Here is a 25,231-nt window from a genome sequence, read left to right on the forward strand (position 1 = left end):
CAAGTGCCTTCCTTATGGAAAATTAGACGGACCATGTTTGTCATACAGACTAGTGTGTTTCCACATGGAGGTGATATAGCTTATATAACGCTTCATTGGCATGCGCTGGTACGTTGCAGAGCACATGTGAGAGTACATGCGGAAGGTATGTTTTTTGGCTCAGAAGAGATGCTTGAGAACAGTGATTTTGGACATAGCAGTGTGGCATTATCCAAAAAGAAACCAAGTGGGTGTTGCTCTTATACAGTATTTACTATACCCATTGAGTAGGGGTGCAACAATTAATCGATGCATGATTAATTTCCCAAGATGCATATTGCTGAATTGAAGCATCATATTAGAACCCAGTCTGAAGTCTTCTGTTGCCGGTTTGCATTGTGAGAGTGTGCTTCTTTTAGTGCTAGTATGGTAGATACACAACATCAGCGCGTTGCTAGGATACAAACTTTAGGCCTCTACATTCCCGTCGGCCAAGCCAAATTACAAGTAAGCTTATTATATTCACATTTTCTTGATTTAAAAATTACACAAATGTGCCGGAAACAAGTGTGCCTAGAGAGAGGATCTTTTCTGCTGCTGGTAATATTAGAACAGCAAAATCTAGGCTTAACCCAGGAAAGGCTGATATGTTGATATTTATCACTAAGAATATGTACGTAACATGAACGGATACACAGTGGCCTGAATTAATGGTACTTTTCCTTCTTGTGTTGGATATACCCCGTGTAAAATGAGTTGAGTTGCTTCACCGGTGACAGTGCATTTTTTGCACTAAAAATTGACAAAAACAAGGCATACCATGATGTTTTGTGTAATAATTTCAAAAGAATGCCAATATTAAATCTACCGATTTACCTTCTTTTGTTTCAAAGTATGTTGTGTTTAGATTATAGAGCATTATTATATAAAATAAACTGAATTTAATACGGTAGTTAAATTAGTCAGGATTTGTAAAATGTTTTACATTGCTTTGGACATGAAATGTTAACAGTAATGAACAACCATAGTTCAGATAGAAATGCAGACGCATGCATATTCTTTTCAGTTGTTAAAAACTCAAGTCCTTTTTTTTTTTTTTACAATCTAAGTTCTAATTTGAATCCAAGTTGTGCCTTTTTGTTTAACTATTATGCACAAGAGTGTTTTTAGTTATTGGATCTTCTGTTAAAAAAAAGCAAATGCTTGTCCTTTATTTTGAAAAATAAAGCGTCAATGCATCCATTATCGTTGATAAATGTCTATACGATAATCAAATATGAAATTAGGGTGCCGATTGCACCACTAGTCAGTATACATGTATTAACTAAGTAACTACTATGTAAATAAACAGTAATCAGAGATACTATTTTTGGTATTCTTTGTGATTGAGTACCGTGAGCACTTGTTTGACACCTGTACCTTTTTTCAGTGCTGGCAGTCTCCAAAGATGCAGAAGCACAACCCTCAATCAGTGTGCCCTGGTGCTAACTGAGATGCCACAACTGAAATTAGTTCAGAATCATAAATCATACTTCAAATAAAGGACTCTCAATAATACAACATGCTAAGGATTTTCAAAAGGACACAAATAGCATAGAATAACCCCTTATCTTTAGTGTTTTATGTCCAATTTTGTTTTGTTAGTTACCTGTCTATTGTTCTGCAAATATTTTCCAGTGGTTTATTAGTGTCAATCAACATTCACATTAATTAATACTCTGCCAAAGTAGGACTTATTACGATATTAACTGCACCAAATCACTTTTATTCTGAATGTTTTATTTGCAAAGATTGGCATTACAATTGAAAACAATTCAAAATGTAGTATTCTACACATTGTTGCTTTACAATCGTGTCTGATGAAATCCCTGAATGGGTATTGCTTCAGCTTCAATCAAACTGAGTCAACAAATAATCCCTAACTACACTATTTAATACACAAAATGAAGAGACAACAATCAGATCGTATACCATTATGCATTATTGGCTGATGACATTGTTTTGGAATTTACAATAAAGCCCACAACACTTTGTTACTATAGAGATATCAATAATTTTAAACCTATAAAACATTTTGTGTGACACAGATCAAGTTGCATCTTTCTTTTTATTTTTATTTTTTTTGTTAAACTTGCATAATAAACATGCAACGAAACATCTTTTTTAAAGATTTTTTGATTGACTCTTTTATACAAAGATCAACTCTGTTGCTGTATTGCATAAGAGCATTACCAAAATCAGAAACAGCTAAAGAACTAGAAAGTGATGACTGAGCTTGATATGGATTGCTTACATTTGTCCTGAAACACACACACACACAGACACACTTGACAGCAGTTCAACAGAAAGTCTATACTTCCAGCAATAATTGGTTTTGTGACAGTCATGCTTGCGACCCCTTTCACTTGCATAGCTCAACCCATGCTTAGTAAGGCACTATTTCCCCATCACTGCCCTCTGTCTATTATCAGATCCCCACTCTACACTACAAAATATACAATCCCATTCCTGATGAAGAAATAAAGAAACTTAGGATGAGCAAGATAATTGCCTTTTTTATACATGTGCTCTCAAAATAAATTTGCTGTAAGTCTCCATACACAGTTTCAAATCAATGTGTTTGTTTTGTGTTTTTGCTTTTCAAGGTGAGTTTTCTTTTAAGCAGATGTATAGATGAAGCATAAAGTCATCAAAACACAGCTCTTGTGCTCCAAAAGCACACAGTGTACGATATAGAGGTATTCGATATATACAAAGTCCGAAACGCATTCCGATGGAAGTTTGAAAGTGATGTTTCTTCTTTGTGTTGCTGTAAGAAATAATAAAAGTCTGTATTCAGTTCAGCTGGTCTTCATACTGTTTGCGAAAGCAGTCTCCAGCTGGAAAGAATTCCCAGCAGCGTTCCTGGTACATTTTCCAAACATATGATTCCTGTCAGGAAGAAAATAACAACCATGAGTTTTAAACCCAAACAGCATGTGGCAAACATTAGAAGACAATTACCTGTTTTTACATTATACATAGGGCTTCTGGTTTTCAGTGTTTTACCCTGACTTTTCTACTTTCTACTACCCTTTAATAATTCAATTGATGCTTGCTATGCCATTCATGTATCTCAATCACAACTGAGAAATGTGTTAATAGTAAAATGTATTTAATTTATGTTTTCTTTCTGTGAAACAACTAAATGGGCTTTTAAATGGACAAAGCCTTATTTTTTATTTACAAGCAGAACGTACACATGAGATTGTAACATGTTAATAAACAACTAATCTTTATTAAAGCTACAATGAAAAATAAAGTATTGTATGCTGGACACACTATTACAATTATTATGTGCAACTGTATTTACATGAATAAAGAGGAGTTGTTTCTGCTTTAAATGAAAAAGCCGATTTTGTTGTTTCTCAAAAAAAAAAAAAAAAAAACACGTCAATTAAATACATTTTACTATTAACCTGTTTCTCAGTTGTGATTGAGATACAACAATGGCTTAACAAGCATCAATTAAATTGTTATAGTATAAAAGTTGGGGTAAAACACAGAAAATCAAAAGCCCTAATTATACATTATACAGTAATTTAAACACTCATTCAAAAGTGTCATAGAATGTATTGCTACATGAAGAAGATACCTGGCCTGTGTGCTCTGTTTCGTCCTTGTTAATGAGATACATCACAAAAAAACTGCAAGTATAAAAAAATGACAGCATCATTATGACATGTCTTGTAATAAAGATGATAGCACAAATATAAACTTGTCTTTGAAAAGGGTTCTGCAACATCATAAAAAGTATCTATACTGTATGGCTTAAATGCCACCTCACTGCTGTAACCAGGGGTACAAATGTGGCGCTATGGAATCTGACGCCAGTAGACATGTTTAATTAAAAAAAATAAAAACAATTAAATTGTATTCCTTAGCAACCATTTATGATGATAGTTTCCCATTGGGTCTGGGCTACTCGCATGATCCACACACACTCATCCACATACACAGGAGAGAGAAGGTTCATGTTGTGTGAAAATGTGGGAGCAAACACATCGCAGCACATATGGGGTTTAGTTTAGCACCAATTTTCTAAATGAGTTGCACCCCTGGCTGTAACCCATGTATCAGGTCAGGAGGACAGAAGATCAATGTTTGGCATCTGTTCCCTCAGTCTGTTTTCACCCAGTTAGTTTTGCAAAGTTACTGAGCACTGGAGGACTGAGTTCAGCCTGATTAATCTCTGCCAGGTCTCATCTGGTGCCTGACTGGTAGGGAAAGCGGTGGCGCAATGAGGCGAACCAACACCAGTCTATTTCTTCCTCTCCCTATCCCACTGAAGCCCAAAGACAATTGCAAAAATGTTTCCTGTTGGCCTAGATCATCAATTCAGCAAAAACAGGATTTAAACCAATGAGCTCCTGATTACAACTGGGGATCTTAAAATAAATGTGGAACGTGCCTGTCAGTATATCAACTCAAACTCCATGTTGCTCAATGCTTTAGAGTCAAGGCTACACATTTATCATGGCCAATAGTATAAATGGTAGAACAGCAATCTGATACAAAACAACTCCTTTGAGAGCTTTAGATTTTACATATAAAATATCCCAGCAGGGACCTGTTTCTAAATCTCCCCTGCCATTTCCACCTGCACGCTGGTTTCCTAATCCATTTGCTAGTTATTTTATTCCTTTAGCTATACATCAATAGTAGACATCTCAGGTTCCGTCATGCCCCCTGACAAGCTACATAATGCAGTCTAAGCACACACAGTCCATTAGTCTTTCTCCTAACTTTCACACTACTGATTAAGTACTGGCAAAGCTAACTAGCTGGAAAATCTGACTGACACATGAGCACTTTCTTTACTTACAGATAGTTTGCCAAGTTGTGCTCCTGCAGTGTGTGAGTTTCAAAGCCATGGGGTACCGTGTCAAAGTAGTCATTGCCAATCCCACAGATGAAGCACTTGGTCTGCAAGAGAAAAATAAATTCTAATACTATTAGCAATCTTGAACTGTACATGAAAACTGCTAATATAAAAGATATATATATATAATACACTAGAATTTCGTCATCTGGATATTTCTACGAGGTTTCTTTTTTTTTTTTTTTTTAGAAATTTTATGATTTGTTAAAAGATTATGATTATGTTTTTGTTTTCTATCAGTTTGTAGTTTTTAAACAGTGAAGTTTTGATAGTTTCAAATGTTCCACTGTAACAAAGAAATCTAAGTTCCATACGCAAGTTCATAACCCCTCAGCTCCAGCCACTGGAAGCACACCCTGTCACTTTTTACTCTAGATCCAGTCCCAGATAATGCAAAATTGAAGAATAACACCAGTTCAGTTGGTATGTGGTACTATAGCCTCACCAAAGTGCCCATAAGCAATGCTTGAATGCATAACAAATGCAAACTAAAAAATCTACCAAAAATCCAAAATCCGTGGATACCAAAATGTTTTGCTTGATTCTCGTAGATCTCATCCACATCTATCCAAAAATATTTTAAGGCGATTTTTTGGAGCCCCCAAGTGAGTTATTTCAGCCTAAACCAAAAGTGCTTCACAAAATTTGGAAGAGGGGTCCCTAAAGTTCTTACAACAATACTGTGTAAGGTGGACGGTATGCTTCCCCATAGGCTAGTTGACTCGACGGTGGGCAGAAACCAGAAGTCGTCCATCTTGGCAGAAGCATGTAGCAGCACGTATATGAAATGAATCCCTTGCGATTGGCTATGGGGTAAGAAGAGATTTGGAGAAAGGCTGGTGCAGGCTGATTGCAGGGAGGGGTTGGGTAATACAAAGGGGACGCTGCTACACAAACACTGCCCCTTACGTTGAGTTTTGATAAGTGATTTTTTGGCGCCTCCTCACATGAGTTAGTCCAGTCTAAACCAAAGTGCTTCAAAACATTTGGAAGAGTGGTCCCTAAGGTTCTTACAGCAATACTAACATTTTAGCACCCGCTTCACCTACAAGGTAAATGGTTGGGCTGAAGTTCGAATAAAACTTACTTACCCAAAGTGAGTTACATGCTTCTGGTATTTCTTTATTGAAAGCCCTGTTTATTACAAGTCGAACGAGGTGCTACACATGATGGTAGCGTCTATGTTGAGCCCATGATGATTTTTCTGGTCAGGGTCACTTTTTCACTTTAGGGTGACCTTTGCCAGGTCACAGCTCGATTGGGAAATAAAAATATATATATATATATATATAATATATATATATATATATATATATATATATATATATATATATTAGCATTTTCTGAACTCAGCAGGCCCAAAAACCCCCAGGTGAATTTTTCTAGCAAAATTTGAGCTGGTCGGGCACCAAAATGCACCTTATCTGGTTGAGTTGGCATGGAATTACCTTATTATGAGAAAGCAAGAAGACATTCGCTTAAAACAAATATAAACTGAAGCTCTTTAGTCCACATTACCAATGTGTAATACAAAATGCATATCATTCTCACCTCCATATCTTCTTTGACTTGTTCCTGTTGGTCTCGTAATTCACCAAAGGCATCAATAATTAAACCTGACAAAAATGAGATGTTATCTTTCAATCCAAAGCAAATGAACTACAAATGAATAACAGATATTTTATGCAGTTTTAAAAAACAGCATAGAATATATCCTATTTTCCTCTAGTGTACCACATAAAAAATATCAAACACTAGAAGAAATGTCTAAGATGGAATAACAGGGATCCTTTAGGTCCAGCCTGATGTACACAGGGGCTGGGGGGGGGGGGGGGGGGGGGGGGTGGGGGGGAAGTTAAGCTTGCATAGTATCACAGGGGACAAGAATCAAATGATTAAAAAACTCACGTAGAAGAAACGTCTTTGCCGATAAACGGTGCAGGTTTAAGACACTTGCTTTGGCCATTGCTCTGGGGGTGGTATGCCAGCCATATGTGTTAATCACTGGGAAACAAACAACTATATGATGAATGAACTACACTATTCTTACCTTGAATGATGGCCAGCAGAATGACAATTACAAAGAAGAAGAAGGTGATGTCAAAAATGATCCTATAGATCTCATACTCGTCTCCTGCTGGGTCTTCGATCTCATCACCAATGCCACCGCCAGCACGGACGCCAACGTACATGTGAAACATGTAACACTGGAAAAAGAGAATAATTATAAATCATTGACACATTTTAGTTCTGGATCCCTTCAAGCAATGTTGGATTGAGTTGAAGAACTTGGTGAAAAGAACACAGCACCACCTTCAAGTAGTAGCTGACAAATAATATTCCCCAGACACTTGCAAGATGTAGTGGCAAGCACCTAGAAATTAATCTGAGCAATGTGAAACAAACTGGAATGTTTACGAGCTCAGAAAAGTGAGAGACAGAGAAATTATATTTGAGTCCATTAGTAAAACATGATTGTGGGATACTGAAGCTTTAGCTAATATTGTGTTCAGCCAGACTGTTTATCTGCAGGACGTCAGTTCACACTGTGTGCAGTTACAATATGTAACATTAGAAACGACACGCTATTGAAAAATTGAACTGTGGTAGATGTCAACACTTTATTCTAAGTTACTATAGACTATCTTCTCATGGTTTTCTTAGGCAGATGGTCTGGTACAGAAGTTCACAGATGAGAAGCACTGAGAATATCCATGGAAGAAAACAGAATCTGTAACCAAAGTTGGGAAATAACAGGCCCTGTTTCTCAATAAAACGTGCATTCAGTTTACACAGACATTGGCAATGCTTGCATAGTAGGATTTTATAAAACATCTTGTTAAAGTTCTGCATGCTGATTGGTCCATCATTGTTCCAAGACATTACAATATCCACACAATGTCACAATTAGGAACTACTTAGGAACAAAGGCAAATCACTGCACCTGTGCTAACTACGTATCACTGTGCTACCAAAATCAAAGAAAACACCTGTCAAAATACCTGCTGGCATGGAAGACACTGAAAACATTAAGGTGTATTGTCATATATTCCAGTTTGTGTTAATTTGCACTACGAGCCAGTTTGCTATTTTAAACAAGACGTTGTTTTGGTATTTTATTTGTAGTATATACCAATCATTTTCTGTAATTTCAGTCGGATCCAGTTGTCCGATATTCAGTTTTATTTTCCACTTTTTAGTTGGTATCAGCAGTCGTTTTGTGAAACCGACTACATTAACTTTTAATTGTGGATATTTTTCGATTTTGACAGTATTTACAAGATCTGTGCAGCTGTGACTTCGCAGGCATGATAACACCTGTGTTTCTGCTTAGAAAGCTGTTTTGAACCCAAGTAAAATCAATTAAACCAATTAAAACTGGTTTAAAACCATTTACTTTTGTTTAACGTGACACGCTATAACTTTAGGTAAAGTGTCACGAAATCCCTAATAACACACTATACAAATGTATCACTATGTTTTTTCTAGTTAAATTGCACAAGCTCTTATTGTTTCATCAGCCATCTGTTCTTTTCCACTATACTATCGTTACTTACACTTCACATTTAAAAGGTAAGAAATCATTGAACACTGTGTGATTTCCCTATGTTTAATGTAAGCTCTAAATCAATGCAGGGTTAATGAACTTTAAAATAAGCTGTACATAGCTGGTGCACTGTGAGAATTCTGTGAGAATTTAACAAAACTCTAAATTAACTTCTTGTTATCTGGGTTTCTGCTGACCATGGTGAAGTGAAGAAGAAATGCAGATGTTAACTACTAAACCTGTTTTATTGTGGATAAAATTACTTTTAAATAGCACATGTAAAATAAACAGCTTGTGTGAAAATAAATTAGACCTGACGCACCTGACAGGCGCTGAATAAATGGACCGCAAAGGGTTAATGTGCTTTGTCTCACACAACGCATCATGCTAGGGAAATAGGACCAAATTTGGTAAAGGAAATTATGTAAGCTAGCCGTTTTCCTGTGCTGTAATTTCTGGGCGCTGCTCAGGCACATCTACACTGGCTCAGAAACTAACATCTCTGATGCCATGAAAGCTCAGCTCACAAGTAAATAACAGCTACATTTGACATTGTTACTACATTTTATTTGCTTTGTTAGCATTTTGATTCCTGGGTAAACTATTTTTGATTGACTTTACCTGAATAATTATTTAAGAAGAAATCAAACCTCTACAACGCGATGTCTTAACCATCCGACACATGGCTTTCTTCACTGTCTCTCTCCTCCTTTACTACCGCACACTCATTCTGCTCTGGCAGTGAAGGTGCAGGCGCTACCCTCCCTAGTGGAGACAACAACTGATTCTCTCCCCCTGGAGGTGGAGGCGGGAGCTACAGGCTATGTCCCCCTAGCGGTGGAGGCGGAAGCTGCAGGCTGTGTTCCCCTGGCAGTGGAGGCGGGAGCTGCAGGCTGTGTTCCCCTGGCAGTGGAGAACGGAGCTGCAGGCTGTGTCCCCCTAGCGGGGGAGGCGGGAGCTGCAGGCTGTGTTCCCCTGGTGGGGGAGGCGGGAGCTGCAGGCTGTGTTCCCCTGGCTCAAGTTTACTGTCTGTTAATGAATGCTGCTTCTGCGGCTGCTTCTGCTGTGGTTCTTCCGCTGGTCCTACATAAGAACACTACAGGTAGTAGTGGCCGTACCCCTCACAGCATGTGTAACAGTCTGCTGGGTCGAGAGGGCAGCTCCACCAGCAGTTCTCATCTTCCCTACACCAGTGGCATACGGGCCATATCTCCCATGGCTCTGTGTAGCTTGCTAACTGCTGTAGTTGTTGTTGCTTCTGCGGCTGCTGTTTTTGTTTCCTTTGCTTGGTCTTCTTTTTCATTTATGTTTTATTTATTTATTTTTTTCCAAAACAAAAAAAGTAAAAAAAAAACCTTGGTCTGAGACTTTGGTCTGAGACTTAAGTGCTTTTCTTGTTCTCTCTCGTGTGCAGCAGCATGGCTGGGTTTATATTGGTCAGCCGGGCCAATTAAATAATTAATTATATAATCCCCCAATTTGGTGATTGGGGTCATGTTTTAAATTGGCGGCCATTCAGGATCTAGGCTGTAGCTCCACTCCAGAGCCAGAATTGTCGCCAATCACGTGACCCCCTTCCCTTAAAGGGGCAGGACAAATTTGCCCTGCCACAGTGGGTCATAGCCATGACTACGGGGCATGTCAGGATACCATTGGTTTAGGGCGAGGATGGGTGGGACATAATATTTTAAAAATGAAAACGAGTATCATTGCCAGCACCATTACTACTGAGTGCACATCAGATTCAAAATTTTGTATCTCCGCTTTCACAATTGTAAGAGTGCTAATCTACATATCATCTAAACAGCAAATACTTGGGCTAATTAGTCATATTGTTTTTGTTTTTTTTTCAACTTTATATTAGTTTTTTGTGTTGAGTACATCTGCAGTGCTTTTTTCTCACTGTGTCATATCTGTGTATGTGTGCTTCAACCCATTCTCAAGCCTGCTTCGTACTATAGGTACTAAGGTGAAATGCCACTAATTAGTATGTAAGGTACTAAAATAGAGGCAATGTTGTTTCATTGCCATGGTAGTAATAAAAAAATGTGGTTTCATACCATAAACATCAGTAGATGTCGCTATGACTAACAATACTTAAAGATTTAATTATTAAGTGATATTGTTCATGCAGTATCATTTTTATGGTAGTAATTAGGCCTTACCCTAATCCTAAATAACAGCGTCTTAGTTGCTATGTACAGTAACTATATAACGTGTACTAAATATATATATATATATATATATATATATATATATATATATATATATATATATATATATATATATATATATATATATATATATATATGTGATCAGTCACGCAGAATCTTAGTTAGCAGGATGCATACTACATAAGACGATTTCACTTTAGTATGTATTGTACTAAATAAGTGGAGAGTGTGTTGGTGAGCTTGCGTGCTTGCTGGGCAGGGCTAACTTTTATGACTGTAGACAAGAGCAACTACAGTACCAACATGACATTCAAAAACCTCTTACAATTAGTTTCACATATACGTTTTTATTTCAGATTTGTTTTTCCATTTTTTTAACTTGTTTTTCCTCGGGAGAGAAGGCAAAACTAAATAGGTTTATTGTATGTGATGCCAAAAGTTGGGTGTTTGTGTACATCTGTGCATTAGCTCATTTTTGTTTACTGTATTTATCTGTAGTCGTTATTATCATTTAGCTATACATTTATTATTTTTTTAACATAATTTTTTTTATTCAATGTGTAAAAGAATGAGGAATAATTATTTTGTTGTTTTTTTTTTTTTTATTGGTTTAATTTGTATTTTTTTTTTGTGTATGTAGCCTTTTTAACGAACAGAGACATTGTTTACCTGTAGTCATTATTATTATTTAGCCATGCACTGTATTTTATTATTAGTTTACTTTTTTCTGTGTGTGAAAAAGGACAGATAATCTATTTATTATTATTATTATTATTATTATTATTATTATTTATTATTATTATTATTATTATTAATAATCATCATCAATAATATTTATTATAATGTAATGTTTTATGTGTTTATGTGGGTGTGTGTATGCCAGAAAATGGATGGAGACAATTAGTTCCAGCATCTGGTTCAGTCACTGAAGAGGAGGAGGGCTCTGACTGAGGATGCTGTTCCCATTTACAAGCCGCCTGTACCAACCTCGACACCCGTCTCTTCTTTTCCTCACTTTCTCGACGTACCGGAACTGACCAGCTCTAAAAAGAAATGCTGGGTTTGCTACTGACCCTGACTGTTTGCACGGCACCAAAATGTAACATGAAGGTTAGTCAATAATCTGAACTGTTCGCAGATTTGGCACTTCCCCGAAGGTGATTATTTTCTTTAAAACTAAAAATAAAGCAGGTCTCCATACATGAACAGGGTGCTTGCTGTTCTGTTTCATCATTTTGCATGTTGCCTCAGAGGTCATTCACTGTTCTTATTGTCTTGTTTTCTAATTGCATGTTGCCTAAAAGTGTAGTTTTCCTATTGCATGTTTTATCTTTCTGTAATGATAATTTACTGTAAGTAGTTTCCTGACCATTATGTTGTATAAAATCATAAATTCATAAAAAAAAGAATGTTGTTATAAAATATAAATTTTCTGCAATAAAATGTTTTAGCCTGCCTTTGCCATTTCGGGTGTTGATTTTTGCAAAATACTATGCATTATAAAGCCTTAGCCAGTTCTGCAACTGTACAAGATATTTAAATTCTGACCTCAGATTTGAAATCCTTGACAAATTGTGAAGCCACAGTATGCTCTAAGTTAGAAACTTGGAAAGAGGTTGAAATTGGCAATTTTTAAAATGTTATTTCTTATTTTGCATTTGCCATTTCAGAGGTTGGTTTTTATGCAAAATACTATGCGTTGTAAAAGCTGATCTAGCTCTGCACTGTTCAAGATATTTCAATTCTGATTTCAGATTTGAAATCATTGGAAGATTGTGCAGCTATAATATAGCTTACGTTTTCTATATAACACTTGGAAAGAAGTTGAAATTGGCAATTTAAAAATAAGAATAAAAAGATAATTTTTTGTGAAATGTTGCTCATATGAAATATATAAATAAATAAATAAACCCACAACAAAATATATTACATCACTGGAAAGATCTACTTAATGTCTTTCTGTAGGTGTATTGGGTTTTAATTTCTGATTTAAGGTTCCAAAACTACAAGCTCTTAAACACAAAGCGTTCATATTTCTGACCAAATATGGTCATTCCCTGTAGGAGGCATAGGGTTAAAATAAAAATACAATTTGATGTTAAATTAATTTCTTAATAATTAATAATCTTCATCCCAACAAAGAATCTTAAACTCTTGTGCTGTATGGAATACGCTTGAGCCAATGGGAGTGAATTACCTAGCAACAATGTTACACAACTAAGCAAGGGTTTTTTTTTTTTTTTTAGTTATTTAAAATCAGAAAAATGAAAACTAAACTAAAAATGAACTAAAACACATCTAGCAATGTTTTTATAGTTATTTAAAGTCTTTATTTAAAAAAAAGAAAATGTTTTACTTGAATGTAATTTTTAGGTCGTAGGGATTATTTTCTGTTGTGGAAGGTTATACCTCAACATGTTAATACATCTTTAGAAACTATAGATTTCTCCTTCCTTTTTTATAAAACATTTATAAATCATTTTTATAAAAGCAATAAGGCACCTGAGGACATGGGTTGTGCTGGACATTGTCACTTCTTGGCTGGTTGCAGGCACTCGACTGCCTCTCGTGCCTAACCGCGCACTGAGAAGTGACAATATCCAGCACAACCCGTGCCCTCAAATGCCTTATTGCTTAATTAGAACACTCCAAGCTTGTGTAAAGGTGCAAACACATTGACTGGGCTTGTATACAGTATCAGTGGTCAGTGTCAGACACAAGGATGGGGAAACCAGTTTTCAAGGGACACCATCATTTTAAAATCACCAATATGACAGCCTGCAATTTAATCTTTTTTTCTTTTTTTTTTAAATGGACAAGTTGTCAGTAAAGTCTTTCCATGTATTGGAGTAAATTCAATTAATCAAAAATGGTAGCGGATCGAATTACTGTGATTGTGGTGATTAGTGGTAAAATACTGCCATTCTTTAACTCTATATTAATCCATTTTGGGTTTTCCCATAAGGTAACTTATTGGTATAGTGGTATAGTTGTTAACATTACTATACATAATAAAAAGTGAAAAGCAAAGTCTGACCATTTTAATATGGTGATTCACCACTGTTAAATTATTATAGTTTAAATTATTATAACATGACTCTCCCTGGTGTTTTCACAGACAGACGTACACTCAGAGACTCACTTGCACAGTTTGATTCTCATCACCTTATTTTCTGTGAACAGAATTCACACAGTCTTAAGCTTATTTTTTTTGTTTATTTTTTTGGCTTCATAATTTCTTTAGAAAAAATAACAACAAATTCTAAACAAGAGTTTTTGGAACAGACCCCTGTATATGCTAAATTACTTGGTCTCTATCATTTTAGGTTACATATTCAAAGACTGGAACTTGATACAAACTTTTTTTTTTTTTTTTTCTGCCATCAGTGAAAGTATAAAATTTTAAAACCTTTGAAAATCATATTAAAAAGTTTCTAATGTGATTACAATAAAAGTTAAACGCTACCCATAGTGCCCATGTGATACCTTCAGTTCCGTGACAACTGTTTAAGTCATTCACTGTCAAGGCTTTGATAAATGGAGATGACATGAACTTGTATGAATGGCCTCAATGATCAGACATATAACAATGATCAATATAAACAGACGCAATGCACGATAAATCCGATCAAAATTTTTAATTATCAGCTTTGTGTTTTTTTTTTTTTTTTTAGTAAACTGTATAATTTATTTTGTTCAGTTTTTGTTTAGCTCCACATACAATACAGAATGATTAGGCAGATACTGAGTTTGCAAAGCAGGTATAATAAAATAGCAGAAGGAAGGCTAATTAATGCAACACCTTGGTTCTGAGTAGACCTCTCATCAGAGATGGCCACGGTGGCGACAAACACGATTTTTATTTATTTATGTAACTACTTATTATGCAGAAACATTTTTAATGTTGTCCGTCTCTGTTGAATAGAACAGATGCAGACAATTAAGGAGTTTTTGTTTTACAAAAGCTTTGTCTATCAAACAGTGGGTGCAGAAGGGATTCATACACAGCATGATTGTCACTCATCTATCCCTGTTGCACACTTGCTGCCTATCAGCTCGAGTGGCATGTGCAACGCTTATTATTATTATTATTATTATTATTATTATTATTATTATTATTATTAGTAGTAGTAGTAGTAGTAGTAGTAGTAGTAGTAGTAGATTTATTTATTTATTTATTGAAATCTCAGGATTTTTATTGGCATGACCTGTATGCAACCACTATACTGAAGCAGCAGTGTCATCTGATCAGGACAGAAATGACCATGCATGTGCCTAACTGGAAAACCGGGCTTCCAATCTGATACATGCTCACTAAATTGATTAAAAAGACTGCAAGTCCCTTCTGTCACTCATGAGTTTTGGTCATGTAAAGGTATTAACCTTTAGGGTCTCTATTTACATATACCCAGTGATGCTTGTTACAGGAGACCATTTAACTGTGGATTATGTCTCCATCTGCAGTTTGCATACTGTCTGCTTTAATTAGGTGCAGTTGGCTGACCAGTGTTTTCGAATACCATTATGGTGGCTCTGCACTTGTTTTGAAACTTCTCAGGTGCCAGCTTGCCTGCCTTTGTTTAAACTACCATATATACAGATTAATGCCACAATTTTTTGCTTGTTTTCAAAGACAATTTTAATTGTCACTTTACAGGCTTTGTACGTGCTGTCAATTACACTCGAGAAGCATCGGTCTTCAGATGAAATTGCACAGAGAATTTGGATCCCTTGAGAGAACACAGACGCATTCGCTATTTATGCAGTTTTATGGATGGCTGCTAAGCCTAATTTAGTTTTGATTGATATTTTTAAAGTGCAACCCAATTTTACAGCATGTTGTTTTCTTTTTACTTTTCTAGAAATTATACATTTTCTTCACCACCTCCTGTTAAGCCGATGGTTTTATATGAATTCTGCTTTTGGATCATAACACATACTGTACATTATTTTTGTGACTGCTGATCTTCTGGGTGACTGATGGTACAATTGCTGTTTATAAGAGAACACTTAGTTGTACTCAGTAAATTTAATAAACACATCAGCAACGTCTTTCAGTTAGTAACCAACTGAAGATTACCACAGTAGACCCCTAAGCACTATTCCAGGAGCATGTTTTTTTTTTTTTAAATATGCAATTGTTTGGGAATTTAAATTCTAAGTACTTACGGTGAGCATATCGTCGCATTTCATATCAGGGGTGTCTCCGTCTTCATTCTTGTTGTAGAATTTGCGGAAGAAATTAAAAGCTACTACCGTGTACAAGTAGACAACGACAGCCAGCAACCCCACTGTTAACACCAGCTAGAAAACAAGGAAGAGATAAGGAGTCTATTGAAACAGCCACAGACATACAGTACACAGCAGGTAAAAGGGAGATAATGGAATAATTAAATACATGTATTGCTGACTTCTTAGAACGAAGTAGGTCACTAAATTAAGTGAGTCTGTGCAAATTAAACTGATACATTTGTTTCCCCCAAGAATTAATAATAATTTTTTTATTTTTTATTTTTTAAATCTTGGATGATTCAAGCAGATATCTAGCTTTTGTACCTACGCTACAGTTCTCCTTAAGGATTTTTGTTAGGGTTTCCTGAATGGACGGGTGATTATACTGTGCAGTGTTTCGTTTTGTTTCGGATTTTCAATTGAAACGTCTGTTAAAGCATACCTGTTTGCCGTTGTGTGTAACTGATGAGAGAATGGTCCGTAATGTTTTGAATCCCATAGCTATATCCAGTAAATGTGCAGCAAAAAAAAAATTATTGTAGTGCCCAAGCACCGACATGGTCATGTACCAGGCTAGGTAGAGGAAAGACTACAAAACAAAGAGATAAGATGTTATTAATTGAAGTGGGTGGCCTACATTTATTCATTGCACAGGACAGCCACACAGAGATTATCAGGTAACACTAACTAGGGGTCACCAGAACTTGAATCAAGGAGTGGTTGACCCACACAATCAGAACTGATTCCAAAGAGTCTCACTCCTGGTTCTGGCAAACCCAGTATGATACAGCGGAAAAAAAAAAAAAAATTTTATGACAAATTTACAACAAAGTCACATTGTACAGTTTGGCTTATCAAAGAAAAGAAAAAAGGAGAAAAGATTCAGCAAAGTTGTATGTGTACACTCCCAACAGGATGATGTGATGCAGATAGCAGTACAATTCACTTGGTGAGGAAATTATGTGTTTTTATTCTGGCTTCGTGACCAGTGCACAGGTGCAGAAGACACCATCGCATTAGCAAATCAAAAACTTCATTTAAAACATGGACTTGTCAACGTCTCAAAGAAGGCTGATTTAATTCCACAGGGAAAACTGAAAAAACACATCGGCTATACGTATATATAAACATCCAAGGGGGTGAATACTTCTCATAGGCACTGTAGCTAAAGATGTTTCAGTATTTGTATTCTACTTTCAATTAGTTGTTGTTTCTTGTTTTGGCTGAATATTACATCCGATTGTATTTCTTAATTTATACAAGGAAGCTGTCTACCAATACCCTCTTAAATAACTTTTGTTACAACAATTGACCCCTCCATTTGAAAGCAGAGAAAATAATGTCACAAACTACTCAAGTATATGAGTTACTTACATTGTCTGTGAATACTACCCCTAATTTCCACATTTGATATTTGACATCAATGGAATTCAGTCTAAAAGGAAAATAAAAATAGACATAGTCGTTAACAAAGATGTAATTGGGTGCAAGTACAGGAGAACAGCGCTGTAGTGTTACACATGACTGCTCTGAAGTTATTGCTAATTGTGTGAACTCAGGCAGTGCTTTGAAACTTTGTGCTTTCTCTAGCCAATACACTTCAAACACTATCCTTTATGAGAGAGCTTTCTGCAGCATCGTCCTGGTGTAAATACAAAGTGTGCTTGTGTAGTGCCTTTTATGGGTAATCATACCGAATTAGTTCTGAAAGCAAATCTCCTCTCAAATCAATCTTCACACTAGCTTTAAACTTGCAATTTTTGATATGATTCTGTAAGAGACAGTGGTTCATATTTCAACTTGCATTTTATATTGAGATATTTTTTGGCATGCATTTTTTCATTACTCATTCTGTATACAGAAAGTCACATTTCTGCGTAACTACACTGCAGTGCAGTCAACAGACATTTTTTGGACAGGATACTTATAATAAATATAAATATAATAATAATATAATAATAATAATAATAATAATAATTATTATTATTATTATTATTATTATTATTATTATTATTATTATTATATTTTTTTTAAAGGTTTACAGAAAGGCTCACTGTAATTTCTACTTGAACTCATTTCAGCAGTACAGTTGCAATTTACTGCAAACTCTACAGTAATTTTTTTGGTAACATTTTACATTGTGCTTCTAATTACTGTGTATTTGCATTGTAGTTACTTAGTACATACATGTGTACTTATACATACAATGTTATTATGCATAAAATGTACTTATTTGTAAATATTTTTGCATGATACATTTAAGTGCACAATTGTATCAGAAGGGTTAGGGTTATATGGTGCAAAAAAGATTTACACATTAAGTACATTGTAACTGTGCATAATAACATTGTAATTATGTGTACGTACACATATTTACTAAATAACTACTATGTAAATACACAGTAATTAGAGACACTTAATGTAAAGTATTACCCATTTTTGTTGTATAAACTGCAAATAAAATTGGATTCTTCATTTCTGACTTACTAGAGTTGTAAAATTATGATAATGACTTCCTAATGATCACAATTGCTTGAAAATTATTTTTAATAATTAATTTAATCATTTTTTCATCCAGTTTCCGATATATTGAACACAGTATGTACTTACTTATTATATAAGAACTAAATAAAAAAACTTGAAAACCTCAATTATGCTCTTTCTAACTTCACAAGCGGCATCGTTTCAAGGCTGTTTACCAAGCAGGTTAACTGTTTGGCATGACTGCTGTCTTCTGGCAAGAAAGTGAACAGCAAGCAACATCTCCCTTTCTTTACAGAAACATTACTAGCAGTGCAAACAGTCTGATACGCACAGGGATTGCACGCATTGCACCTGGCAGTGGGGAAGATTCAAAGACAAACTATGTGAAAGAGATTTAGCATAATCAGGACACACAATTGCATTGACATTAGAAGCCATCAACATTCTGTCTGAACTAATTCCAGGGTACACTGCTAAAATAAGGTACCATAAAAATTTTTTAAAAAATAACCGAGAATAGTTCAAAAGAATGCAAACTCACACTGCTGACAATGAACTGTCTTTCTTTGGCTTCTTTTTCTCTTGTGAATCACTGAAGTCAAGAGCAGCTTTGTCCATTCCCAGTAACTCACTGATCCTGTCCCGGCCATAAAACTCTCCATATTTATCCATGACCTACAGGTGAGGAGAACCAAAGAGACTGCATTACATTGAGCTTTGAGAGGATGATTTCACTTCTTTTAATTAAACCCATTTACCCTTGAAAACAGAAAATGAAGAAAACCATATCTTTGAACACCACTATCTGTTGGAGCCGTGTTTCATCAAGAAACGTGTAACAATTAAAAGTAGTTAATCAAGTCTGTACAATAGTACAATGGCCATCCACTTTCATTGTGCTTTTAGATGAAGGGCAATATATCTGTGGTACATTAGTTTTAGATAATGACAAATGTTATGCAATGATATAACAACTAAAATGACAAGGAATAATTCCCTCTCCGTTGATCATGTAAATGCATATCATGCTGATAAAAGAAGCACAGATAAAAAAAAAATTAAAAAAAATAATGTACTTTCTTACCTTTCGTTTTACAAATTTGTCCCAATAATTATTTGGAAAAGACCTGTTTAAAAGAAAATATATGTATATTAAAAAGAGTTATTCCATGCCAACTTTACCAGAAAAGGAGAATTTTTTTGCCCGACCGCCTCAGAATTTGGTAAAAAAATTTGCCTTCGGGTTTTCGGGCCCGCTGAGTTCAGAAATGCTAACCTTTTTTTAAAATTGTATTTCTCCTTCGCGCTGTGACCTAGCCAAGGTCAACCTAAAGTGAAAAAGTGACCCTGACCAGAAAAATTACCTTGGGCTAAACTTAAATGCTACCATCATGTGTAGCACCTTGTTCGACTCATAATGAATAGGGCTTTCAAAAAAAATACCAGGAGCACCTAACTTACTTTTGTCAAGTTGCCAGACGAGGGGTAAGTGAGGAGTTTTATTCGAGCTGAACGGTTATGAACTTGCGTGTGGAACTTAGATTTCTTTGTTACATTGACAGATTTGAAACTACCAAAACCTCACTTAGGAGCGTTTTAAGAACTACAAAATGATAAAAAAAAAAAAAAAAAAAAGATAATCTTGGCAAACTTTAGATGCTTGAGGAGTTAGCCATTTCATGATCTTTATGGCAAGTTTACCATACCATATGCAGTTTCCAAACACAATTTCCTTTTGTCACTATTTAAAAAAAAAAAAGTTTATCCCACCGTTTGCATACGCATGCCTTTTGCCATCTTCTCAATGCAGCATGGTTGCCATGTGATTTTGAACATGCTGGCAACTGGCACATCCTGAAGAAATATTTATCTGAGCCCTGTACGTGTACGATTTTACTGAACTGCTCGTTGAACTGCTTTGTGTTTTATATTTGTTTATTTATTTACTGATAGATTGTATTCTGTTTTTGTTTGTGGAAAACTGTAAATGTATTACTTTTGCCAGGATGTCTATGAAAACAAGTTAAATTAGCTCATATGGCTTTCCTGAATAAAGAATTTTGAAATAAATAAATAAAATAAAAAAACTCCAACAACTTTCAGGTGTGCCAGGCCAGGAGGCTTAATTGGCTGATTGGCCAGCATGAGAATGCAGCAAATGACTTTCTCATGAATGGTTGGCCAACCAGTCAATTAACCCCTTAGGTAGTCACCACATCATATATAATTTTTTTATTTTTTTTTGGAGAGAAACCAGGAATGAGAAAAGAGAGAGAGAGAGAGAGAGAGAGAGAGAGAGAGAGAGAGAGAGAGAGAGAGAGAGAGAGACTAGACAGGAATGAACTAAGTTGCTGCCATTTTTTTTGGTTTTTGGCCCTTGAACCATTGTTTATTTAGTGTTTTGTTGAAATAAAACATTTTACCATATTTGATAATTTTGCTTTGTATCTTTCAGATTATTAATAGGAATTATAAACAGTTTAAGTCATATCAAGATGAGTGCCACAAACAGACTTATCTTCGACCTAACTCAAAAGACCTGATCAACTGACACCTTTGGTCGAATTCTCTGAAGAGGACTAAAAGAAAAGCTGCTGCGGTTGAGGTTCCCTGGTGAAGGTGATCCAGTGAATATACACCTGTGCCATCGTCAAGTTTACACTTGATAAGTATAAGCATCTCATAGATCCAAAGTGGTGTGCTGATCCCACTAAAAGCCACAGTAAAGCTACTGAACTTTGTGATGTGTGGTTTCTATAGCAGTTGTTAACCAAACACGCTCTGCATGCAACTTTTAAATTGTTTAAGATCCTTTCCTTTTTGCGTAGTTCCATACTTGTCATAAGAACTGAGATTTTTCGAGTAGGAGTAAATGTGAAATTCTAGTGTCGCTGGAAGTTGTTAACCCCTCAAGTTCCTTAAGTTTACCATAGTAATCTATTTGTTGTGTTTTCTATCAATTTGTAGTTTTTAAAACAAAAACTAATTCAGGTTTTGGTAGTTTCAAATGTGTAATTGTAACCAAGAAATTTAAATTCCACATGCAAGTTCATAACCCTTCAGCTCCAAGCTAGTGCCACTGGAAGCACACCCCGTCACTTTTAACTCTAGATCTAACCTCAGACAATGCAATATTGAAGAATAACACCAGTTCAGTTTGGACTATGTGGTACTTTAGCTTCACTAAAGTGGCCATAAGCAATGCCGATATGCATGACAAATGCAAATTAAAAATTCTGCCAAAAATCCAAAATCCATGGATACCAAAATGTTTTGCTTGATTCTTGTAGATCTCATCAACATCTATCCAAAAATAGTGAGTTATATCGGCCCAAACTTGGTAGAAATACCAAAAATTCAAATTTCAGGAAGGGGTAGAACAATATCGTATGACTTGCCTTATTTAGCGAAAAAGTATGCTCTACAACACTTTCTGTAATTATATCTTTTTTTCCATTGTACTCAAAATCTATATTAGATTATGTCCCTTAAAGTGGAATATTTACCTGAAAGTCTCATAAGGCATTATGCTGTGAATGCACTTGCCAATAGATGCATGTTTTATTTCAAAGTCTAATAAATGGCACTCACTGAGTATTAATTACAAGTCTGTCCCACTGCCCTTTGATGTCATCTTCTGATGGTTGCTCTGTGATGTAGAGTCCATCAAACTCCAACTTCCGTGCCACCTCTTTTTCTCGTTTAAAAATAACCAGAGGAACCTGTTGACAGTCGCAAAATAGGGTAAATGCACATCAAATGTCACTGCTACAATAAAACAAGAAACATCAGCTGTATATATTACTGTACTCTCAAATGTGGTCCAGTACACAACTGAGAAAAAGCTATTTTGTTTAATTGATTTGTTCTTAATTACACTTATATTGGATATAAGTCAGATAATAATACCATGTTTTATACATTTTTCAGAGAAAATGTCTTGGCATATACATTATGAATGTGATTTATATAAAATAAAAAACTGTTTACTATAATTCCTATTTTGTTCCCATTTACCTCACTCCCATTGCTTAATACAGAATAGTCCACAAGCACACAGGAGTATGATTGCAGGACAGTAATACACAAGTAGATACAACTATGAGAATGAATCTTACTTTTAAACAGTAATATCCTATTATACAGAAAAAGGAGATGACTGTGTGTAGAATAGCGAGTATTCTCAGCGTGGGCTCCATGTAGCCACTGCTCTCCTCCAGCACAAAATGAACCGTGACAATTTTGTGAGGCTCACTGTCCATGGCATTCCACCTTGGGATTCTTTCCTCAGTGGCCGTGTAAACAACCCCCTTTTCTTCAATTACCGCTGAGGAGGTGGACACCTGGAACACAGAGGCCAAACTAATGAAATCAGCTTGCCTAGTAATTTAAATTTACTGTACCAGAAGGTAAAAGCCCAGAACTGTATTGTCAATTTGAAATGATTTCATGTAAAACATGCGGATACTGGGAAAAAAAAAGGATCCTACATTTTTTAACAACTGCAGTTGAGTAAATGATTCTGGACATTCCCCCCTTTTTTTAAATGCTTTTGTCTCACCTTGTAGAAAAGTAGAATGAAGTTGATTGCAAAGGCAACAAACAGAGCCAGCATCCTCATGTTATAGAAGTTGCGCGCAAAGTAATTCTGCAGAGGAAAGAAAATAAGCGTTACTTATGACGGTAAAGCCCCCAGTTTCAAATTTGGTTTAAGAATGTACTGTGTAATGAATTGAAAGGATCCTCACAAGCAGCTTTCGTTGATATGCTAGAATTTTCTTCAAAAACGCAGATTCTTGTATTTCTGGCTCATCTGCTTTCAGGGCATGGCGCTGCCTAATTTTTTGTTTTGGCTTCACTTCCTTTGGCTTTTCCTGCTTCTCGCCATCTTCCCCTCTAAAATAGACAAACACACACACGCATACACACATATACAAACATGCACACACACATACACACATACACACACATCAAACAACAGGAAAAGGAAAAAGTCATTGCTGGCAATATAATATTTCACTTTTTTTTACATATATGAATATAATATCAATATTAATATAAATGCCCTAGGGGAGTGACATGCTGATTATTTTTACACTGTATGTCCTATAATGTATACCATGCAAGTGAAACAGTGTGTCATATTAAATAATATAATTAGTAATGTGTAATGATATTAAGGATCTAGAACTCGACATACTCTGCCTTTTCTGGTTCAGACTTATTTTCTTCTTTTTCTTCTCTTTCTTCTTCTTTGACCCCCTCACCCTAAAACAGTTTAAAAAGCACTAAAATAAAATCCCTCGAAGGGGCAACAGACCTCATAAATAACAATTTATATAAAATTATAAAAATGTGCAGTGTGTAGATAATTTGTCCAGTGGGGCTCTTTCTCACATTGTTGTGAGGCAATGGGTAAGGGAGAAAGCTGTGCTCTAATGTAAGGAGACTTTTGACCAAAACAAAATTGTCACAATATGCATCAAATACATGTATAGACCCACGGGCGCAGCAGGTAAAAGTATATACATATATAAGAGCCAACTTCCCAACGTTTCAGTATGTTTAACATACCTTTGTCAAGGGAAAGTGTGTTTGAAAACAAACATTAGCAGTATTTATAGGCTTTTGATGCCATGGTAACCACACATTTATTTCTCTTTCAATTTAATGTCTTTGTGATGTAGCTCATTATATAGCTAACGATGTAACAATCTACTTTTCCTTTCTATTTAAACCTTCAGGCATCATGGTATCTAGTCTACTTATCCATTTATTTTCTTTTATTGTTCTCTACTATACATTATCTCCTTTTATTTTTTTCTAAAATTACAAACATCCACGTGTGTGTTCCTTGTAAAGTGTTGAACTATTGGTTAATTTACTTTTTTTTATTTCTTATATTTGATTGGTGGTTCTGTATTCTTTAATATAATGATCTACCTGCCTCTCCTACATATTGTATTTTATTACATTTTATGCAAAATATATCATATACAAGGTTGCTATCCTTGCATGACGGATTTTTTAAGACTGAATATTTATTTTTTCTTTATTTGAGATTTCACTTTTAGCTTTACCAATATATTTGCACACTTTACATACAAAATGTCCAAAATTATCGGCCAATAAATAGTTACTCGTTTTAAAACAACGTTTTTGGGGAAGATTTTAATTTTTTATTTATTATTACCAGAATTAATCGAAGGTTGGAAATAACCATTTAAACCCATATTAAAATCTTATACTTATAATTACCATGAGAGAATAAGATGGGGTTGAGAAAGGCAGGGCAAAAAGATATGAGTGTTGAAAAAGCAGAGGCAAGGCAAGGAGTTAGAAGGAAAGTTCAGTAAACAAGTAATTGTAGGTGAATTAAATAAAAATTATAAGAAAAAAGGAGTGTGGAGGGGGACAAAAATTACTCATTAAAGTAAGTTTGTTTTTCTAATAAAAGTTTACGAATATTTATGTTTTATTGGGGTCAATATTTCTTTTATTTAATAATTCTATATATTTTTTTATTGGGTCCAGGAAATCTGGAACGAGACAATCATATTCTATCCTGCATACATATTACTGTATTATATCCCATGACTATAGATCGGAACCTCCAAAGGTTTTGATATGTGTGAGTATTTATGCCGTTTATACAAACTATATAATTTAATTTATCTATGATCCCTTTATCTTTGCTGTGGACTAAAATGTCAGCAAAATTTGCACCCCTTCTAAATTAAAAAATAAATAAATAAATGTTCTTAATTATGCTTCCAAACTATATTTTAAATATTGGGTAATAATTTAGAATATGTTAATATTAATGGTACTCTCTTACCCCACTCTTCCCTTTTCTTATAATCAACTTTTCTCAATTCTCTTTCAATCATTTGT

The 25,231-nt window shown here is 35.2% G+C and overlaps 1 protein-coding gene across 1 annotated transcript in view; it reads right to left on the reverse strand.

Moving 5' to 3' along the window:
* Positions 1–1,741: 1,741 nt before the first annotated feature.
* LOC121315498 (ryanodine receptor 2-like) overlaps positions 1,742–25,231 on the reverse strand; it is a 247,360-nt gene continuing 223,870 nt past the window's right edge. Inside the window, exons 89-103 of the mRNA XM_041249629.1 lie at positions 23,538–23,605; positions 23,086–23,233; positions 22,899–22,985; positions 22,456–22,680; positions 21,929–22,059; positions 19,422–19,464; positions 18,879–19,012; positions 17,228–17,288; positions 16,296–16,442; positions 15,791–15,925; positions 6,951–7,107; positions 6,452–6,516; positions 4,844–4,944; positions 3,614–3,665; positions 1,742–2,910 (exon numbers count right to left, since the gene is read on the reverse strand). Of these exons, the coding sequence (XP_041105563.1) occupies positions 2,815–2,910; positions 3,614–3,665; positions 4,844–4,944; positions 6,452–6,516; positions 6,951–7,107; positions 15,791–15,925; positions 16,296–16,442; positions 17,228–17,288; positions 18,879–19,012; positions 19,422–19,464; positions 21,929–22,059; positions 22,456–22,680; positions 22,899–22,985; positions 23,086–23,233; positions 23,538–23,605 (1,650 nt within the window). The 3' untranslated portion in view covers positions 1,742–2,814. The remainder of the gene's footprint in view (positions 2,911–3,613; positions 3,666–4,843; positions 4,945–6,451; positions 6,517–6,950; positions 7,108–15,790; positions 15,926–16,295; positions 16,443–17,227; positions 17,289–18,878; positions 19,013–19,421; positions 19,465–21,928; positions 22,060–22,455; positions 22,681–22,898; positions 22,986–23,085; positions 23,234–23,537; positions 23,606–25,231) is intronic.

The sequence above is a fragment of the Polyodon spathula genome, chromosome 5 (genome assembly GCF_017654505.1).
Source record: "Polyodon spathula isolate WHYD16114869_AA chromosome 5, ASM1765450v1, whole genome shotgun sequence".
Classification (NCBI taxonomy): domain Eukaryota; kingdom Metazoa; phylum Chordata; class Actinopteri; order Acipenseriformes; family Polyodontidae; genus Polyodon; species Polyodon spathula.